This window comes from Dama dama, chromosome 3 (assembly GCF_033118175.1).
Source record: "Dama dama isolate Ldn47 chromosome 3, ASM3311817v1, whole genome shotgun sequence".
Lineage (NCBI taxonomy): Eukaryota > Metazoa > Chordata > Mammalia > Artiodactyla > Cervidae > Dama > Dama dama.
In genome coordinates this window covers 44095691-44114728 of record NC_083683.1, presented here as the reverse complement: position 1 = coordinate 44114728, position 19038 = coordinate 44095691, and the positions used below count along the sequence as shown (strand labels likewise).

General features: G+C 53.4%; 1 protein-coding gene across 1 annotated transcript; it reads left to right on the top strand.

Moving 5' to 3' along the window:
- Positions 1–3992: 3992 nt before the first annotated feature.
- Positions 3993–18326, top strand: KRT7 (keratin 7). The gene is made up of 9 exons (XM_061122725.1): positions 3993–4381; positions 5787–5998; positions 8370–8430; positions 9628–9723; positions 11164–11328; positions 12405–12530; positions 15409–15629; positions 17053–17087; positions 17460–18326. The coding sequence occupies exons 1-9, from the start codon at positions 4055–4057 to the stop codon at positions 17615–17617; spliced, it is 1401 nt and encodes a 466-aa protein (XP_060978708.1). The 5' UTR covers positions 3993–4054; the 3' UTR covers positions 17618–18326.
- The last annotated feature ends 712 nt before the right edge of the window (positions 18327–19038 follow it).

The window sequence follows — 19038 nt, the reverse complement described above, 5'->3', positions numbered from 1 at the left end:
ACCCAGAACCCGGATCCAGAGTTGCTGGTGCATGTGAGGGAGTGGCCAGGGGATCAGGAGGTGACTGTGGGGACCGCTGAGACCAGTCACAGGGTAGAGGGTGGATGTGATATAGTTGATGGCATGAGCCTCCTGAGAGTTTTAAAAAAAATCACAGTGATTTGTACGATCAATATATAAAGGTAAAATTTCAATCAGTGTATAAAGGCTTTTATTATTTTCAATAGATAGCATTTCTCTGAATGTGTGCAGCTCAATGCATTGAATCAGATCCAACTGATGGGCATTTATATTGTTCCCTGTGTCTTGCTGATATAAAATAATAACAACAGAGACCATGTGTGTGTGTGTGTGTGTGTGTGTGTGTGTGTGTGTGCGCGCGCGCGCACTTTTGGTGAGAACATCTATAGGATAAATTCCTGGCAGTGAATGTGCCTGGCCAAGGACAAGCATATTCATTTCACTTGTTTTGGTTACGGAGGTAAAGGAAACGCCTTTAATTTTGATAGCTGTCGCCAACTTACCCTCTAAAAAGGATGCACCAATAAAGGACAAAACTTTGTTACCCACACATTCCCTAACACTGTTAGCAAATGATTCAGTCATTTGATAACCCGACAGGTAAAAATGGCTTTTTATTGCTATTCTAGTTGTATTTCTTTAATTTGAGTGAAGTTGAACATTTATTTTTTCATGTTTAGTATTTGATTTTGTTTTTTTCTCTTCTTTTTTAGAAGTAATCCAGCAGTTCAAACTGTCAAGGTTCAGATCCTGGCTTTTCTGCATACTAGCTGTGTGACCATGGGCCATTTACTCAAATTCATTTGCTTTACCGCTCTTAAAATGAGATAATAACATACACTATGCAAAGTGCTTAGAACAGAGTTGGGCGCAGATAAAGTAAGTATGAGGTAAGCACTGGCTGATACAATCCGTGCTTGATTCACTTTTCTTTTCCTTATGGATTTGTCTTCTTTTGGTAAGTTGGCTGCCATATATGTGTTTCGTCAATTGATTTTATTTTAAAAAATTGTTTTGGCTTTATTTTTAAAGTATTACATTGCATGTGGAAATGTCAGATGACTTTTGTTATGAGTGCAATCATTGGAATTCCAAGATAATGAAAACAAATTATGCCTTAAACATTTGTTTTCTTTAGGAATCTAAGAAGGTATTTGGAGGGGATGGACAATGAGTAATGGAGGCAGAAAGAATGTCTACTCCACTTCTCACAGAGCTCCAGTCTGTTCCACCTTTGAGGGCTGTGGGACTGCGGTTTCTGGGCAGGTTTGGTGAAGCCAAGCAGGACTGTGGACCTGGGGCAGCTTGCATGTTCACAGCTGGGTCCAGAGGTGCAGGGGAGGTCAGGTGGGCAGTGGGAGGACAAGTGATGTGCGTGGTGTGTGTGCGCGCGTGTGTGTGTGTGAGTGTGTGTGTGCCAGAACGCTACAGAGATGAAGTGAGCCTCTGGGGTGGGGAGGAACAACTGGGAAAGGTTTTGGAAATTAATTCATCTCAAGATTCTACCCAGAATCTCCTAAGGGGGTCTCTGTGAGGCCAGCAGAGGCATCGGCTGGTGGGGGACGGATCGGCTGGTGGGAACCCCTGGGTGGGGCACTCTTGCGGGGCAGGAATTTGACCCTTGGCCTCTCAGTGTCAACAGCTCCATGTGAAGCCCTCCAGAAGGTGTCTATGTGGGCAGCCGGGCACCCACTGGGCTCATGGTGCTGGCCTGGGAGTGGAGGGACAGGAGGAGACTGGGGAGGGCTGGAGCAGCCAGAACACGTGAGGGAGGAGATGGCGAGCTGAGGGGCGGGTCCAGGGCAGGTCTGGAATGGGGAAATGTGGCCAGAAGCCAGGCTGTGTCCTGGGCCTGAAAAGCCCACAGGCCGTTTCTCCTTTGTTGTGTCCTCCCAGCTCCCTCTCCCCATTAAGCTGCAGGTTTCACCTCTGGTGAAGATGCTGTGGCCCAGGGTGGGGCAGTGACTTGTTCAGGGTCACCAGCGTTGCCCAGCCAGAGATTTCCTGGGCCAGGAAAGAAGTGGGGGTGTGGGGTATAGGGGGAGGAATTCCTGGCATGGGTGGGGCATAGACTCCAGAGGGCAGATCCTGGGAAGGGGGAGCTGCATCTGGGGGGGAGAAGGGGCCAGCTGTGGAACTTGGGTGGGTTTAGGAGGTGGAGGGCTAGGGGGCTGGGGTGGGAGGTAGCGGGGAAAAGAGTTGAGGATGAACACTGAGGGATAAGGACTTTAGAGTGTGTCAGTGTGTGATGTGGTATATATGTGTGTATGTGCATGTCCTCATGTGAGTGATATGGTATGTGTGTGTATGTGTGTCTGTAAGTGACATGGTGTGCATGTAGGTGAATGTTTGTATGAATGTGTATGCGTGTGTATGTATATATGCATATATGTATGTGAGTGTCTCTGTGTCTCTCTCTCTCACACACATACCCTGCAGCAGATACACTGAAGGTCTCCTTGGGCATCCCTTGGCCTGAGCTGTCCCAACACCAGTATGGAGGAGGGGGAGGGGAAGGGGCCTGGGTCTCCACTGAGACCACTGAGAAAGGGTTGCTGCTGGTTAGTCCTACTTGTCTAACTGAAATGAAAACCAGGAAGGGCATTCCATGCCCACCCTCCTCCACCCAGGATGCCTCCAAGGGCTTGGTCTGAAGTGACAACTGGGCCTGTGGGGCTAGAAGTGGCCTAAAGATGACAACAGTCCTGTCAGTTGTCTTTTCCAAAGGCTTCTCTGGCTGCCTCTCTAGCAGAGCTAAAAGGGCAGCAGAGCCATGCAGAGGGTGGGGCACGTGTGGCTGGAGGAGACTAAGAAGGGAGGCCAGTGCTGAGCTCCTGGGTCCAGCCGTCCTTGTTCCAGCACATTTATCCCCATCTCGGGCTGGGTTTGAAACTGCTGGTGGTGGCTTCAGCTGGGGGAGATGATGAGAGCTGGGGACCTTTAAATAGGAAAGTGGCAGAGGTGGGGAATAGGCAGGCGTGTCTGAGTGCAAATACAAGCACATTGCACAGATGTGCTTACAAAAGTGTACAAGTGTGTATCCATAGACACACCTGTCCACCTGCTCCCCCAAAATAGACTCCAGTTTGTAAAAGTTCATTCCTAATCATGCAAACACATATGTAAACACAATGTGTATAGAATGTGTATACAACCAAGCCCAGGAACCTGCAGGCATGTACACACAAAACATTAGTGCTAAGTGTCTCAAATACACACAGGTGTCCCCTTCTTCTCCTGAGACAAATGAAGTAAGTGGACAGGAATGTGATTTGGGAGTGGGGGGAATGGCAGGCTCAGGGTAACTATTACCAGGGGCCTCTGGGCTTCAGATGGCTCCAGGGTGGGGAGGAGAGGGCAAGAACTGGGGTCCCGACCCACTTGGCCTAGTCTCTGTATAGAAAATGAGGTGTGGGGGCCTGTGGCCAGGGAAACCAGCTCTGGCAGGCCCACCTTGGGGTTAGCTGACGCAAGAACTGAGCTGATTGATCTCTCAAATTGGGGTGAACTTGGGTGGGAATGATTTTCTGGCTTTCAGTAGCCTGGGGAGGGGACCGGGGTCGGGGGCGGGGGGGAAGGGTTCTGATTCCTGCACTAGAACATTTTGTTCACCTCTTAGCTCAATCTTTTACCGCTTGATCTTTCTGCTGTCAGAAATCTGGATATTCTTCACCTCTTCCCCAAGCCCCCTCCAGGAAGCCTTCCCTGACTCGCAGATGGACTGGGCCCGCTGTCTTCCACCGCTTTTTGCACTCGCCTGCATCAAGGGGTCTGGGTGTCTACAGCCCTCCTGCCCAGCCTGGACTGGCCCGGGCTGGGACCGAAAGCCTCGGCCAGGTGGACCGCGCGGAGGGCGGAAGCGCGGTCCCGGGAGGGGCCAGCGGGCAGAGAAAGGTGGCGCGCGGCCAGCCCCGCCCCGACCTGTGTAAGCCGATCCGCTCGCGCCTAGCGGATAAAAGCGGCCCTGTTGCCCGAGGTCAGCGAGTTCAGCCCCTTGTCTCCAGCCGCTCGTTCAGTCCCGACCCAGCTCAGCATGTCGCTCCACTTCGGCTCCCAGGTCTTCAGCTCGCGCTCCGCCGCCTTCCCGGGCCGCGGCCCCCAGGTGCGCCTGAGCTCCGTGCGCCCCGGCGGCTTCGGCAGCAGCAGCAGCCTCTATGGCTTGGGCGCCTCTCGGCCTCGAGTGGCCGCGCGCTCGTCCTACGGGGCTCCGGTGGGCACCGGCATCCGCGCGGTCACCGTCAATCAGAGCCTGCTGACCCCGCTGCAGGTGGACATCGACCCCGCCATCCAGCAGGTGCGCCAGGAGGAGCGCGAGCAGATCAAGACCCTCAACAACAAGTTCGCCTCCTTCATTGACAAGGTGAGCTCCCTCACTGCCAGGAGCCGGGCTCCAGGCCCCGCAGCCGCCCCGCCGTGCCACACGTGAGCCGGGCGCCGGGAGGGCTGGTACCGGCTCTCTTTCCTCCGATATCCGGGACTGAACCCTCCCCATGAATCCTGTGGCTGTTTTGCCAACCTCAGCTTCCCTCTTCCGGCAAGCTATCCCAATCAACCTGCTTTTTCCTCCCGGAATGTGTGCCGGGGGCTGTCCTGTGAGCTGGAGTTCTTGGGCCGCTTTTAGCGCCCAGTTTTCGAGCTCCAAACGCCAGGGCCAAGACTGCTTTCCCTGGGTCCCTTTCTCTGAGAGGGGGCTGTGTGAAGTCGGAGATGGGGTAGGTTGAGAACCTCACCCTCCCACCTGTCCTCTCCAGTTATTCTCTAGCAGTTGCTGGAAATAAAGGGCTGGAGAGAGGGAGGCTCCCAGCCCTGGCTGCCCCACCTACCTGGTCTTCCAATCCTGTTTGGTAGTGGGAAGTGAGGCTCTTCCTGCCCTTGGAGAGAGCCCACTGGGGGCACTGAGTGCCCCCCAGAAGGGCCATTTAGGAGGTGTTTTTCTTGGTTGTTCAGGTCCCCAAAGAGTGGGGGGTGAAGATGGGGGTGCAGACTTGTGGGGACTGGACCCAAGAACTAAGGGCTAGTCCCCTGGAGCAGGGCCAGGGCCTCCTCCCTGGGTCTGGAGCAGGCTTTTCCTCTCCTGCCTTGTGTCTGCTCCGCTTCTCTGTTCCCCCATCTCCTTCTCTCCTTCACCCTTCAGACCATACACATCCTTCAGGTTCTGGGGCAGCCTCCACATGAAGCCCCAGGCTCAGGCTTCCTCCCCCTGCTACTTAGCTGCAGCCCCCGGGTCCTGCTGCCTGAGTGGCTGGTCTTGAGGAGGCTGGCTTCCCACCACCGGTCGTACTGGTGCTTCTTAGGGCTCCTTTTACACTGGGCTTGATTCTAGCATCCTGTCCTGAGGCCTTGTTGGATGAAGAGGGAAGAGGGGAAGGGAGGATATTGACAGAGGAAGAGATAGTGTCCCAGCCTGAAGGGACGGGGCCCAAGTCAGGCTCAGGATGAAGATAGAAAGGAGGCAGCCCTTCCGAGAGGGAGGTGGAGACCATCACCTGTGGTGTTATGGGGAGCAGAGGAAGGAGGAGACCCTAAAGCGTAAGCACTGGGACATGTCAGTGATCTGAGCCCTGGACACACTGGAGACAGAGAGTCCTGGAGGAGAGGCTTGTTCAGGGCGGGCTTCCTGGAGGAGAGGGCCAAGGGCTAGGGGCTCGGCTTGAGGGAAGAGCCAGTGGGAGTGCAGGTTCTGCCAGGTGGCTGCAGACCCTCCCAACTGCACTCTGAGTGGCACAGTCTGCCCTTCATGAGTTTCCACCTCCTGATCCTTCTAGGTGCGGTTTCTGGAGCAGCAGAACAAGCTGCTGGAGACCAAGTGGGCGCTGCTGCAGGAGCAGAAGTCTGCCAAGAGCAACCGCCTCCCGGGCATCTTTGAGGCCCACATTGCTGGCCTGCGGAAGCAGCTGGAGGCCCTGCAGCTGGATGGGGGTCGCCTGGAGGTGGAGCTTCGGAACATGCAGGATGTCGTGGAAGACTTCAAGAATAAGTATGGTCAAAAAAAAAAAAGAATAAGTATGGTCCCCCAGTGCAACCTCTGGGGATTCGTGCCCTGGGCCAATGTGCTCCTCTCAACTCACCCCCTCATAATCCTTCTGGGGTCAGAGGTCATGGGGTGGTGCTGCTCAGTACAGTAACTCCCTCAAGGGAAGAAAGGTCTTTATTCACAGGTTCCCTGCCTCTCCACCCCTTTCTTCTCTTTGTCTCTGGGGGCCATTTCCATGTCATTCTGGTCCTTTCTCCCGACATTCCCAAAGAACTCTCTCAACCCTTTCCTGATCCATATTGTTTCCTTCGGGAGCCTGACCAGGGCAAGAAGTGTCCTATGACAGATGTGCATCAGAACTTGTATGACCCTCAGATTATTCTAGAATAACTCCATTTTGTTCCTGTGAGGATTAGAGTCCAGCAGGTTTCAGGGACTTGATGGAGATTGCAGAGTAGATCACTGGGAGTGCTGGGTCTTGTTTTGGGGCCCCTGACTCCCAAGAGGAGACATACATGGAGACAACTTGGGAAGGAAAGAAGCAGAGAGGATGACTACCGTGAGCGATGGCAGAGGTTGCAGAGGCTGTGGTTGGGGGGTTCTGGCCAGAGCAGGAACCAGAAAGGAGGCTATGAGGAGGGGCAGGGAGGGTGGAGGCTGGTTTTGAGGGCAGGTGTTTGAGGTGCCCGCTATTCTCACTGAATAGAAACCAAAGCCAGAGGCTGAGTGGGCATCCCTGCCCTGTGGGCACAGGGGTAGGGGGTGGATAATGAGTGAGTTCTGTGCTCTGCCTGGGGGTGTATGACTAAGCTGAGCAGGGCCACTTCCTCTGACTGGAGGTAGAACAAACAAAGGCCTTTGAAGGGAGTGTCCCTTCCCCCCTCCCCTAACTTCCCCAGGGCAACAGTCAACAGGATTAATCCCACACCAGGTGGAACCAGACAGGTGCAGGGCAGGGAAGGCCTGGGACAGCCTGTGAGCCCCTGCCGTCAGGGGTGCATGTGTGTACACATGCTCCCCCCAGCCAAAGCCCCAGAGCACTCTCCTGGGGAGCCAGGCTGAGCTCCGGGCCAGGCTGAAGGAGGAGCTGGAAGGGGATGTGGCGAGGGGTCCTGATGCAGCTGCCCAGGGAGCCCTCATTCGTGTGCACTCTGGGCCCAGCAGCATGGCAGGAATAGACAGACAGCCTTGTAGATATTTTTCTAACTATTCTAGAGGCTTGGGTAGGGGGAGTGGACTTTGGGGGTCTGGACTCCTGGAGGGCCTCTGCCTGCCCGAGCATCCTGCTCCCCACTGAAGCTGCCCCGCATCGCCCCTGTTGTTCTCCAGAAGCTTGTGTGCACTGTTGAGTTTCAGTTTCTGAGACCTGTTTTGAATCCTCAAGTAAACACTGGGTCAGGCCCACCTGCCTTCTTGCTCTGTGCTTTGCTGGTGTCCTCCTATGGGCAGGGGACTGGCTCCTTGAGAGAAAGAAGGATGGGAGGGGGGCTGTGAGAGTAAGGATGGGGGCTCACCACCTATTTGGGACCTGGTTCTTCTTCCTGAGTCCACAGGTTTCCTCCTTTCCAGGCGCCTTCTTTACCCTCAGCCAATGGGATTAAGCAGGTTAAGCTCAAGGGTCGGATGACCAGGCTTTAAGTCTGGGCTTTGCACTTAGCAGCTTGATGACTAGATGGAGTACTTTGTCTCTCAGTGCCTCTGTTCCTTTTCCTGTGAGTCACAGCACCATTGTTACAGGATTGTTGTGGACATTAAATTAGCGAATGCATAGGAAGCATATAACGGGGCAGGGCCATATGAAGCGGTCCATAAGCATGGCTGTTCTCTGCCTTCTCACTCCCAGGGTATGCAGCCTCTGTGCTTTAATTCACATATGTGCCCTGCTCCCCCACCCCCACCCGCTGCCAAGACTCAAAGTCCTAGGAATAGCCAAATGGACGAGTCAGGGACACGTTGTTTCATAAGTGAAAGTGAAAGTCGCTCAGTCGTGTCCGACTCTTTGCCACCCTATGGACTATATAGTCCATGGTATTCTCTAGGCCAGAACACTAGGGTGGGTAGCTGTTCCCTTCTCCAGGGGATCTTCCCAACCCAGGGATTGAACCCAGGTCTCCCACATTGTAGGTGGATTCTTCACCAGCTGAGCCACCAGGGAAGCCCAAGAATACGGGAGTGGGTAGTCTGTCCCTTCTCCAGTGGTTCTTCCTGATCTAGGAATCGAACCAGGGTCTCCTGCATTACTGAGATTCTTTACCAGCTGAGCTACCGTGTCATTAAGGAGGGAGTGAAGGTGATGCAGGGCAGACCTTCACACAGGATATGAGGGGATGGAGGCAGAGCTGCACCAACACCATGCTTCCCTTCTTTGCTGCAGGTATGAAGATGAAATTAACCGTCGCACGGCTGCTGAGAATGAGTTCGTGGTGTTGAAGAAGGTGAGGGGGGCAGACACAGAGGGTAGGGGATGCTATAGAAACAGAGGGGTGGGGGGACCACATGCCTCTCACCAAAGCAACCAATAGGAACCTGTGGTCAGAGTCTGGCTGGGTGTATAAAAGGGAAATGATGGGCTTGGAGAAGGAGAGATCTGAAAGCCAGGCCCTTTATAAGGCTACAACATTGTGTGCATGTATGTGTGTATGTGTGTGTGTGTGTGTGTGTATGGTTGGTGTGTTTGTGTGTGTGTGTCTGGCAAGTCAGTAGACTTGTTTCTGGGCTTGGAAAGATTAGAATTAAGACTACAAGTTGGAGGTTAGAGAGGGCAATTTCAACCCCATAATAAGTAAGTGTTCTATCAGTTAGAACATTCAGTTACAAATGAGGGTCACACATGGCAGGCCTGAAACACTGAATGAATGGATGGGCTGCCTTGAGGCAGAGTGAGCCTTCCCATACCTGGAGGTGTGCAAGTTGAGTTTGGAAGGCCTTAGGAATAAGGGCTTGACTTAAGACTATGATTTAAAGTACACTTACTCAGTGTCCCAGGCCCATCCACAGAAATGTAACCTGCCCTGGAGTGCTGGGCCCTTGGAGATTCAGGGATGAGTGGAAGTGAGCGCTCCCCACAGGAGCTAACCCACAGCAGAGGATGGGGCCCAGACATCGTTTGGACTTGTGGTGTTATCTATGGCCTGCCTGCTTCAATATCACCCAAACTTCCAGTTACACATTTGGGCTGGAGATTTCTCATCTCTGGGTGTGGTATCCTGAAGTCTGCATGATTTCATGCTCTCCTATTTGATTACTGAAAAGCTGAGGCTCCTGGAGTTGTGGTGATTTGTTCAAGGTGACATAGTCACTAGGGGGCAGAGCCAGGGGTGTGTCTAAACCACTGAAGCCTTTAGAACTGGTAAAGAGCTAGATTTGGGGCTTCAGAATGCTCTGGGCTGTCAGTGCTGAGAAGGCACTCCAGTCCTGGGGATGAGTGGAGATAACGTCCATCTCAAAGCCTGGGCGGGTCCAGTGGAGGGAACTTCCCGCTGTGGATGTGTCAGGCAGCATGGAGCTGCTGTATGTTTCTTGGTAGGGCAGTGGGGTTTGGTCCTGGGGTTGGACAGTACTGGCTGCCAAATGTTTCACGTATGATAACATGCTATCATCCATCTACCCCTTCTTGCCACCACCCCTCCCAGGATGTGGATATTGCCTACATGAACAAGGTGGAGTTGGAGGCCAAGGTGGATGCCCTGAATGATGAGATCAACTTCCTCAGGACCCTCTATGAGCAGGTGAAGACCTCAGGGGTGGGAAATATGCCACATCCTACATGTCCTAGCCAGGGGGCCATCTGGTCCACCCCCTGCCTCTGGGTCAGTCTGGGTGTGTGTTGGGTGCATGTAGGGGAGATGACCCTGCTCTTTATTTTTTCTAGATTCAGGAATCTGTGGTGGTCGAGGAGCTCGGGAGGAGCTGAGGCAGTGTAGCAGGAGGGGGTAAGGGTGGGGGGTGGGGTTGTCAGTCAAAATTAGCCTTCTTAGAGACATGGGATGACCGTTTGTCAGGAAGGGGGATTGGGAGGGGCTGGAAGAAACCAGGAGGATGTTGAGGGATCTGGGCTGTGACAGGGTTCACGGGTGGGCTGGTGGGCTGGCAAGGGGAGCCAGGTCAAGAGAGACTGAGGGTTTACACCTACCACCCAGCCTCTCTCTCTCTGCTTGCCCCTCCCATCTCCTTTCCTGCTCTGCCTTGCCCTGCCCTGAGCTTCCAGAGCCTTTCCCTGAAGGGGATTAAAAACCTCTTCATCCCATCAGTGTGAGGCTCTGGCCTTAGGCAGAAGATAGTATAGCTGATCATCTGGCTGGTCTGGGACATAGTTACACAAGAGGCAAATTACAGACTGGTTCTCACTTCTCTTCAGTCTCGTTTTCACCTGAACATTCAGCCTCCATTTGCATCTCTGAGAGAATTTCCACATGTGTTAATTTCAGGGGCTGGATCCTTAAAGCTTATTTTGGGCCCTCCTAGTCTCATTGTGGGCCTTTATATGTCTATCACATGTTATATATATGTGTGTGTGTGTGTATATTTTCCTCTTGTTATGAAGTACATACTCATTGCAAAAAATCTAGAAAATTAGGTAAAGCATAAAATTGAAAACAACCTTCCTATACCTGCTTTTATCATCTTGATAGCTACCTTTTCAGGCTCTTTCTGTATATATATATACATAAAGATACAGAAATATACATATTTAATAAAATAGAATCATACCTTTCTTACATAACTGTATATCATGGATGTAGTTTCCTGTCCATAAATATGGCTGTATCATCAGTGTTAAAGGCTGCCGAGTGTTCCGTCCAAAATAGGGTGGAATATGACTTTTTTTTACACACCCCCTAGTGATCCTCTTCATAATAGAGGCCAACACGCGCAGCAAATCATAGCCAGGAGCCACCGCCGTTCACCACACTCTGTCTCTGGTTTTTCCTCTGTGATCCCACCAGACTCTGATTTGACAAGTTGCTGATGGGCTCTTCCGGGAGCCGGGGCTGGCACAGCCCTTTAGTCGGTGCTGGGTCTGTTGTGCCCTCTGGCTGCCTCGTGACTCGCTCCCACTCTGGCCTCCTCCCTCTTTATCTTTCCCTAGTGCAGGGGATCCCAGGCTGGGCAGGGTCCCAGGACAGGAATGTGTCACCCAAGCCCTGATGCTCTGTCTGTCCCTACAGGAGCTGAAAGAGCTGCAGTCTGAGGTCTCAGATATGTCCGTGGTCCTGTCCATGGACAACAACCGCTCCCTGGACTTGGACAGCATCATTGCTGAAGTCAAGGCCCAGTACGAGGAGATCGCCAACCGCAGCCGGGCTGAGGCCGAGACCTGGTACCAGACCAAGGTGTGTAGTCACTGGAGCCATATTTTCTCTATCTGGCAGGGTCCTGGGTGGTGGCTTCCCTTACTCCTCATCCTGTCTCGAGCCTCTGGGGCCTGTGTCTCACTGTGCTGACAGGCACCAGGGATTAAGTCTGTGGGGGTCTCCAGTGTCCTGGGAAGAAGAGAAAGGGAAGGCCAGGCCCCTGCCCAGGAAGGGATTCTAGCCTGATGTAGGCAGGGGGCAGGGCAGAGGAAATGGACTTGGAGTAATAATTATTATAGCTGAAATTTGGCGAGTAAGCATAGTGCTAGGCAACATTTCAAATGTTTTACCTGTATTGACTCATATAACCCACAGAACAGCCCGTTAGGTAGGCAATATTATCCCCTTTCACGGGTGGGGAAACTGAGGCATGGAGAGGCTAAGTGATTTTTCTAGCTCCACACAGGTAGTGAGTGGAAGAGCAGAGACCAGATTCTGGATCCAAGGGCTCCAGATTAGGTTTAATCATTATATGCACAGGGTGAGGGCAGGTGCTGAGGGGATGGACAGGGCTGGTGGGGTGGGGGGTGCTGGGGTAACTGAGGGAGGGAGCCTGAGGGTTTAAAAGGGGCACAGAGTGATGTCTCTGCAGAAATAGGGAGTCATCCATGGTGCATGTGAGAACACAGGTATGTCAATAAGGACAACTCAGGCAGTCCCTTCCACTCTCTGGGACTCATTCTCTTCATCTGTGAGATGGGTGATAGTGATGAAGGGGTTAACAGGTAAGGATCTCAGACTTCCTGTGGTTCTCCAGCATTAGGCCATGATGGAAACGGGAAGAGCACTGGGATCAGTGGGGATGGGTCCGGGGAGCCATCCTTGTCTTCCCTGTCCTGGCTGGGAGGAAGCTGAACCCCTGCCCCACCCCACTGTCCAGGAGTCTGGCCTCTGGTATCGGGCAAAGCTTGCTGGGAGTCAGACTGTCCCTCCCCGGCAAGATAAGCTGGGAGGGCTTGTCACTCAGAACCTGGGGCCTTCTTTGGGTGGGGAGAAGACGAGCCCCCTGTAATCATAGCCCACCCCTGCCATACCCTTCTGTGTGGCCCCTCCAGTTTGAGACCCTCCAGGCCCAGGCTGGGAAGCACGGGGACGACCTCCGGAATACCCGGAATGAGATTGCGGACATGAATCGGGCTGTCCAGAGGCTGCAGGCTGAGATCGACAGCATCAAGAACCAGGTGGGCACCAGTGCTTGTCCTTGGGGCAGGTGAAGGGCAGCCAGCTGGGACCATGCTCAGAATGAGAAGCAGGAGGCAGGGGCATCAATCCTGCCCCTGCTGTCCTGGGGACGAGGCTGGGGCAGCTCTAGTCTCTCAGACCCACCTGTGAGCTCTCCAGGATGAAATGTTCTTGGCCAGGTGCTGGTTTGGCTGAAGGGGGAACAGGAGTCCTAGCAGGGCACAGAGCTTGTGGAAGGAGCCTCAGGATGCTGGCCAGAAGAGAACGACCATTCATTATCGCATCGGTCCTGAGCCCTGTTCTTGCACCTAGCTCTGTGTGCAATGTATACCTGGGAATGGGGGCCACGGGGTCTGGGGCCAACTCACTGTAACTCCCAAGGCCCCGTCATATCCACTGACCTCACTCCCCACCACTCCCTCTCTGGCCATGCCCTTGCCACTTCCTGGAGATGATGTTTGCCAAGCATCTTCATGCTTCAGGGCCTTTGCACTCGGTGTTCCCTCCACCTGGAATATGGTTCTCCCAGCTCTGCACATTGTGCCCCTTTCTCATCGTCTTTTGTTGAGGACGAAAGACCTTTTCTCAGAGATGGCTTCCTCAGCCACCTAGCCACTCTCTCAGCAGTCTGTGGGAAGATCCCTGAAATACTTAACACTCTCTGAAATGTTCTGTCTTATACTGGAGTGGGTAGCCATTCTCTGCTTCAGCAGATCTTCCTGACCCAGGAATCAAACCCGGGTCTCTCGCATTGCAGGCAGATTATTTTCTGTCTGCGCCACCAGGGAAGTCCAATGACTTACTAGGTAAGTCTTATTAATTAAGTGTAAGTAAATATTGTCCCCCACCTCCACTGGGATATTAAAAGTGCCATAAGAGCCGGGCCTCCCCTTCCATCTGGTTCACTGCTCCTCCCTTCCCAGCACTTGACACATAGTAGGGCACAGGTCTCAGATGATAGACTGATGGGAGGAGATCCTGTGAAGCTGGGGTGGGGGGCACTGATGAGAAAGGGTCCCCTAAGATCTGACAAAGGCATGGAAGTGGGGGAGGCAGCTAAGCTTCAGCAGGCATCTGCAGTGGGAAGGGAAAGAAGCTGATGGATGACAGCCGGGGGATAGGATGTGAGGGCGATCTACCCAAAAATGTCCTCCCCTTAGAGCCCTGCAGGCCTGTTTACATGTGGGCTAGAATGGAGGCTTCCTCCTGGCACAGATTTGGAGCCATGAGTCACTGGTGCAGTGAGCCAGCATCCAGGCCAGGAGGGGAGGCACAGAGCCATGAATGGCAGTTTCCCGAACCCCACAGCTTCTCCCACATCCGGTTCTCCTCTCACACAGCAGGGCAGGCTCAGGCCCTGAAGCTGTGGCTCAGAGGCAGTGGCATGACCCTGCCAAGGGGGCACCAATGTGACAGGGGAGGATGCTGACCGGTGGATGGGGGCAAGGGCATCTGCCAGCCTCCAAGGCAGGATTGGGAGGATCAGGCAGAGAGGCAGAGTGCATGCGCTGAGGGGAGAGGATCTGAGGGCAGAAGGTGGTTGTGAGAAGGGATGAGGAGGAGCCCTGAGAGGGGCTGGGATGGTGGCCCTTGGAACTGAATAAGAGGCGGCTCAGGCTTCTCAGGTAGTGCAACAATAAAGAATCCACCTGTCAATGTAGGAGACAAAGGTTCCACTCCTGGGTTGGGAAGATCCCCCGAAGGAAAGGGCAACTCACTTCAGTAGTCTTGCCTGGAGAATCCCATGGACAGAGGAGCCTGGCAGGCTACAGTCCATGGGGTCGCAAAGAGTCAGACATGGCTGAGTATACACACACACACACACACACACACACACACACACACACACAACACTATATAGCCTCCTCTAGTGGGAGATGGGCCACAAGAGAGGGAACACTAAGGCCAGGCAGGAAGTGACAGCTGTTGCTCAGGTCCCTCTGAATCACACCACCCCTACCCGCACCTGGGGGGCTGTTGGCTTGGAATCTAGGGGTTCCAAGAAGCATTTCTGTGCTCCAAGTCTCCCTGTTCTGGGCCTGTTGCAAAATGGCTCCTGTTTTCAAGGAACCTGAAAGGTGCCTGGTTAGCTTCCTGAAATTTGAGTACTACACTAGCATCCCATGGCCTTGGAGCTCCTCCAGCTAGGGGTTGGGTATGTGAGCATTTATAAATCATAATCACATTTACTCATAATAGCATTTATTAAATGCTTGCTGAATACCAGACACTGTGCCAAGGACTTGTGTATTATTTCATTACTTGAGCTATTCCCATCTATATTTATATGCCATGATTACTGTTATTTTAGAAAAGAGGAGAGTTTTGGCTCAGAAGGGTTGATTCATGCAAGATCACATGACTTGTAAGTGGCAGAGCCAGAACTGAAAGCTAGGCATTGGGTATCAAAGCCCATGTTTTTAAAATTAATTAATTACTGGCTGCGCTGGGTCTTAGTTGCTGCACGCAAGCTTTCTCTAGTTGCGACAAGCAAGGGCTACTCTCTAGTGGCGATGTGCAGGCTTCTCATTGCTGTGGCTTCTCTTGTGGCAGAGCACAGGCTCTAGGGTGCACGGGTTCAGCAGATGTGGTACACTGGCTTAGTTGCCCCTTGGTGTGTGGGGTCTTCCCAGACCAGGGAGGGAGCCTGTGTCCTCTGCACTGGCAGGTGGATTCTTAACCACTGGACCACCAGGGAAGTCCCTCAAAGCCCATGTTTTAAACCCTTGGGAGTCCCTGGTGCTTGGGGGAGGAGACTGGTACCAGTGAAGTCACAGTAAGCAAGTTGCCCAGGTGTTCACTGCAGGATGGGGAGGCAGGAAGGCAGTGACTGATGAGGCCTGCGACCCCAGTTCAGAGCTCCGCTCCTCCCCACAGCGCGCCAAGTTGGAAGCTGCCATTGCTGATGCTGAACAGCGTGGGGAACTGGCTGTCAAGGATGCCCGCGCCAAGCAGGAGGATCTGGAGGCTGCCCTGCAGAAGGCCAAGCAGGACATGACCCGGCAGCTCCGGGAGTACCAGGAGCTCATGAATATCAAGCTGGCCCTGGACATCGAGATTGCCACCTACCGCAAGCTGCTGGAGGGCGAGGAGAGCCGGTGAGGACACACAGGCTGGCTCAGTGGGGCTTGCAGTTTGACACCCATCCACCTGCAAGCATTTCCCGTATCCCTCCTTCTGCAGGGCGGTGAGGATGGGAAGTGCAGGGAGGGTACAGATAATGCTTGCTTCTTTGCCCTTGATGAGATGGCTTTCTGGAGGGAAAGACCTTGTGGTATAAGCTCAGTGGGAAAGTTGAAGTAATAACAGCATTTTTGTGCATTGACAAGGTCATCTTATCTGATTCTCAGAACACATCAGATAAGTAAGACAGGTATTATTGACTTCTGAGTGTACAGAGGGGAAACTGGTTAGTTTTATTAACTGAGGGGACAGAACCAGTATGCAACTGAGCTCTGCTGATTCCTGGTCCAACCATCTTCCTTGGCAACGGTCTGCTTCTCACTACATAACTGAGGGCTAAGTCATGTGGTGTTGACTGAGCATGGTGAGGAGGTAAATTTCCCTTGTCCCCAGAGAGATCTGCATGCTTACCTGCAGCCTGCGATGAAGCTGGGCTGGGTTAGTCTTACAGGAAATTCTTCACAAAAGACTCAAAACCTATGTCCATAAATTTGGGTCTTGATTCATACCTTGATGGCTTGATTGACTCATTTTGTCAACAGATAAAGGGGCCTGGAAGCTTCCTAGTGTCTACCTCTCTTGCCCTTGCTCTTTGCTCTATCCCCTTCCAGGACTTGGGGCTGCTGAGGTCAGCTGGGCTTCCTTCACTTGCTCCACTAAATTGAGGTCTTCCCTCCTCCCTGCAGCGTAAATGCATCCTCACGGCTAAGGGCTTGGTGACAATGGGGCTATGAGTCACAGAACAAACGTACCTATCTGTCTCAGATAGATTTTTAATTTCCAGTACAAGACCTGTTTCAGCTCCCCAGGCTGCTTAAAGCTACTGCTGCCTCCTCCTTCCCTCGCAGTTCCCACTGTAGCTGAATTCACTCAGTTAACACTTACACTTCATTAACCATTTCGACCCATATAAAGTAATTAGCATGTGCCAGACCTCATGCTGGTGACTGGAGATGCAGGAATCAATAAGCCACAGCCTTCTTTGAGGATTTTATGATCTGGTTAAGGGAGGCAGCCATCTACATAAACAATAAGAGCAGCTACCATTTACAGAATCCTGTGTGCCGAGGGCTTTAGGTTAAGTTATGAGTTTAACCCTCACAAACAACCCTGTGAGGTTGGGACAGGCTAAGACCGCATTTACAAGTGAGGAAATGGAGGCTCTGAGACATTCCCAAGATTGTGTAGCCAGAAGTGAAAAGGCTGCAGGAAGGCTGGTTGTGTGGGGACACAGGGATGAACATGAGTCCTGCTTGCAGCCTGGATGGAGGGGTGCAGGAGTGCCTCCTCCAGTGCTGAGGAGAGAGCAGCCCTCACAGGTCTCTCCTCTGCCCCCAGGTTGACCGGAGATGGAGTGGGAGCCATGAACATCTGTAAGTCCTTGGCTGTGGCCCATCACCTGTACTGTCCAGACTAGGCTGGGTCTATTAGATGGCACATTGGCCTGAAGACCTGGCCTCATGGAGGCCTGGAGCCTCCTTCCCTTAAACAGCTTTCAGCAGGTGCCTGGAGATTCCATCCAGACAGGCTCAACACCCCAGCAAAGCCATGCATGAGGGCAGGGTGGGGCAGGGACAATGTGGAGCAGCCCTCACCTCTGTCTGAGGCTACTTCTGGGTTGGCCCCTGGCTGTTGGTGGGGGAAGGGTGGTGGGTGGAGGGAGGGAAACAGGCAGCTATGGCAGGAGGCTGGGGGCTCAAGTAGTGGGCCTCACACTGATGGAGACCTCTTCTCTTCTCCCTCAGCTGTGGTCAGTTCCATGGGTGGTTCTGGTAGCCGGCTGACCTTTGGGGGAACCATGGGCAGCAACGCCCTGAGATTCTCCAGCGGTGGAGGGCCTGGGACCCTCAAGGCCCACTCCATGAGGACCACATCCGCCACCAGCAGGAGCACCCGCAATTGAGCCCTGGGTGTGGGGAGATACATATCCCCTCCTCCCATAGTCACAAGGGGACCCCCAACCCTGGTCCCACCCCTCATCCCAAGAACTGCAAGACAGTTTGAAAAAAAAGAATAGCTTCCAATAAAGCAGCTGCTTTCTGAGGCCTGGATGAACCCCTGCCTGGCACCTGGTATCCTGGCTTCATTAGGCCCCAAGGGGAAGGTGTGGTGAGAGAGGGGCTCTAGAGAGCACTGGGAGCACACACTGGTGACATATAGGGGCGCTGTGCAAAGCAAACTGGCTCTTACCCAGAGGGAGGCCGTGGCCCCTCTCAAGGCTGGGGCTGATTCCAGCTCCTCTCCTGAACAAGCCAGAAAGCCCTGGAAGTTCTGGTTCTGCCAGGAAGTGGGTACTGGACTCCTCTCCTGCTGAGGGGGTGGGAGGGCTGTTTGCACACCCCCTCCCCCTGCCAATGCCCTGTGCTGTCAGAGAACATTCCTTAGTGGTGAGAAGACCACAAACATTTAGCTGCCCCGGGCCTGGGTTTCGGGTGGACCAGCCAACTGGCAATTCAGCCCTTCCTGGTGCTAAGTCGGCCGGGCTCTGGGCTCTGGATGGTGTGTGTCTGAGGTCCTGGAGGGGTTCTGGGATTCTGTGGAAGTGACGGCAGTGGGAGGAGGTCTGTGTGCATTTGGGAGGACTTTAGAGTGAGGGGGTCCCAGAGTCTGGATCCCTGGTAGGTGGCTGTCTCACCCCCCTCACCCAGAGATGGGCTGTGGATCTGGATCCCTGATGGGGTGGGGGTTGGGGAGGACATTGGTATGTTAAGGCTCTGCTTGATGGGACGTCTGTACATGTCGGGGTCTCTGACGTGTGTGTGTCTGTGAGTGTGGGGGTGTTTGGGGGTCTGTGCTTGGGGGCATCCACCTCTGATGAACAGCAGCTCATATCTTGGGTACTGGAGAGGAGGTAGGAGGTCTCTGACTGGGATTCCCTGGAGGTGATGTGGTGGTGGGTGTGGGGACAGGGTTGGAGGGGACTATCTAGGGAGTGTTGGTTTGTGGGAAGAGGTGAAGGCTGTGTATGTGATCCCATGGTCAGGAATTTTCATATACTGAGGCGGGAGTGGAGTGAGGGAAGAGAGGAAGTGGGCCACTGGTCTTTCAGCAGCCACATGTGATGAGACCCTTCTCCTGCTGGCTACCACTCGTCCCTGCAGCCCCTCTCACTTCCCTCCCAGTTCCCCCTATGCCTCCGTGTGTCTGGAATTGAGGGGCTGTAGGACACCCCCAGGCACCCTTCAAGATGTACAGTGTGGTCCTAGCGGCAGGGTACCTTAGAGACAGCCCTCTCTCCTTCTTTGCTTAGAACAGTTCCTCTGTTCCCTTGGAAGAGGGCAGAAACGGAGCTGGCAGTCCACATATGTAGGAGATTCTCAGCGT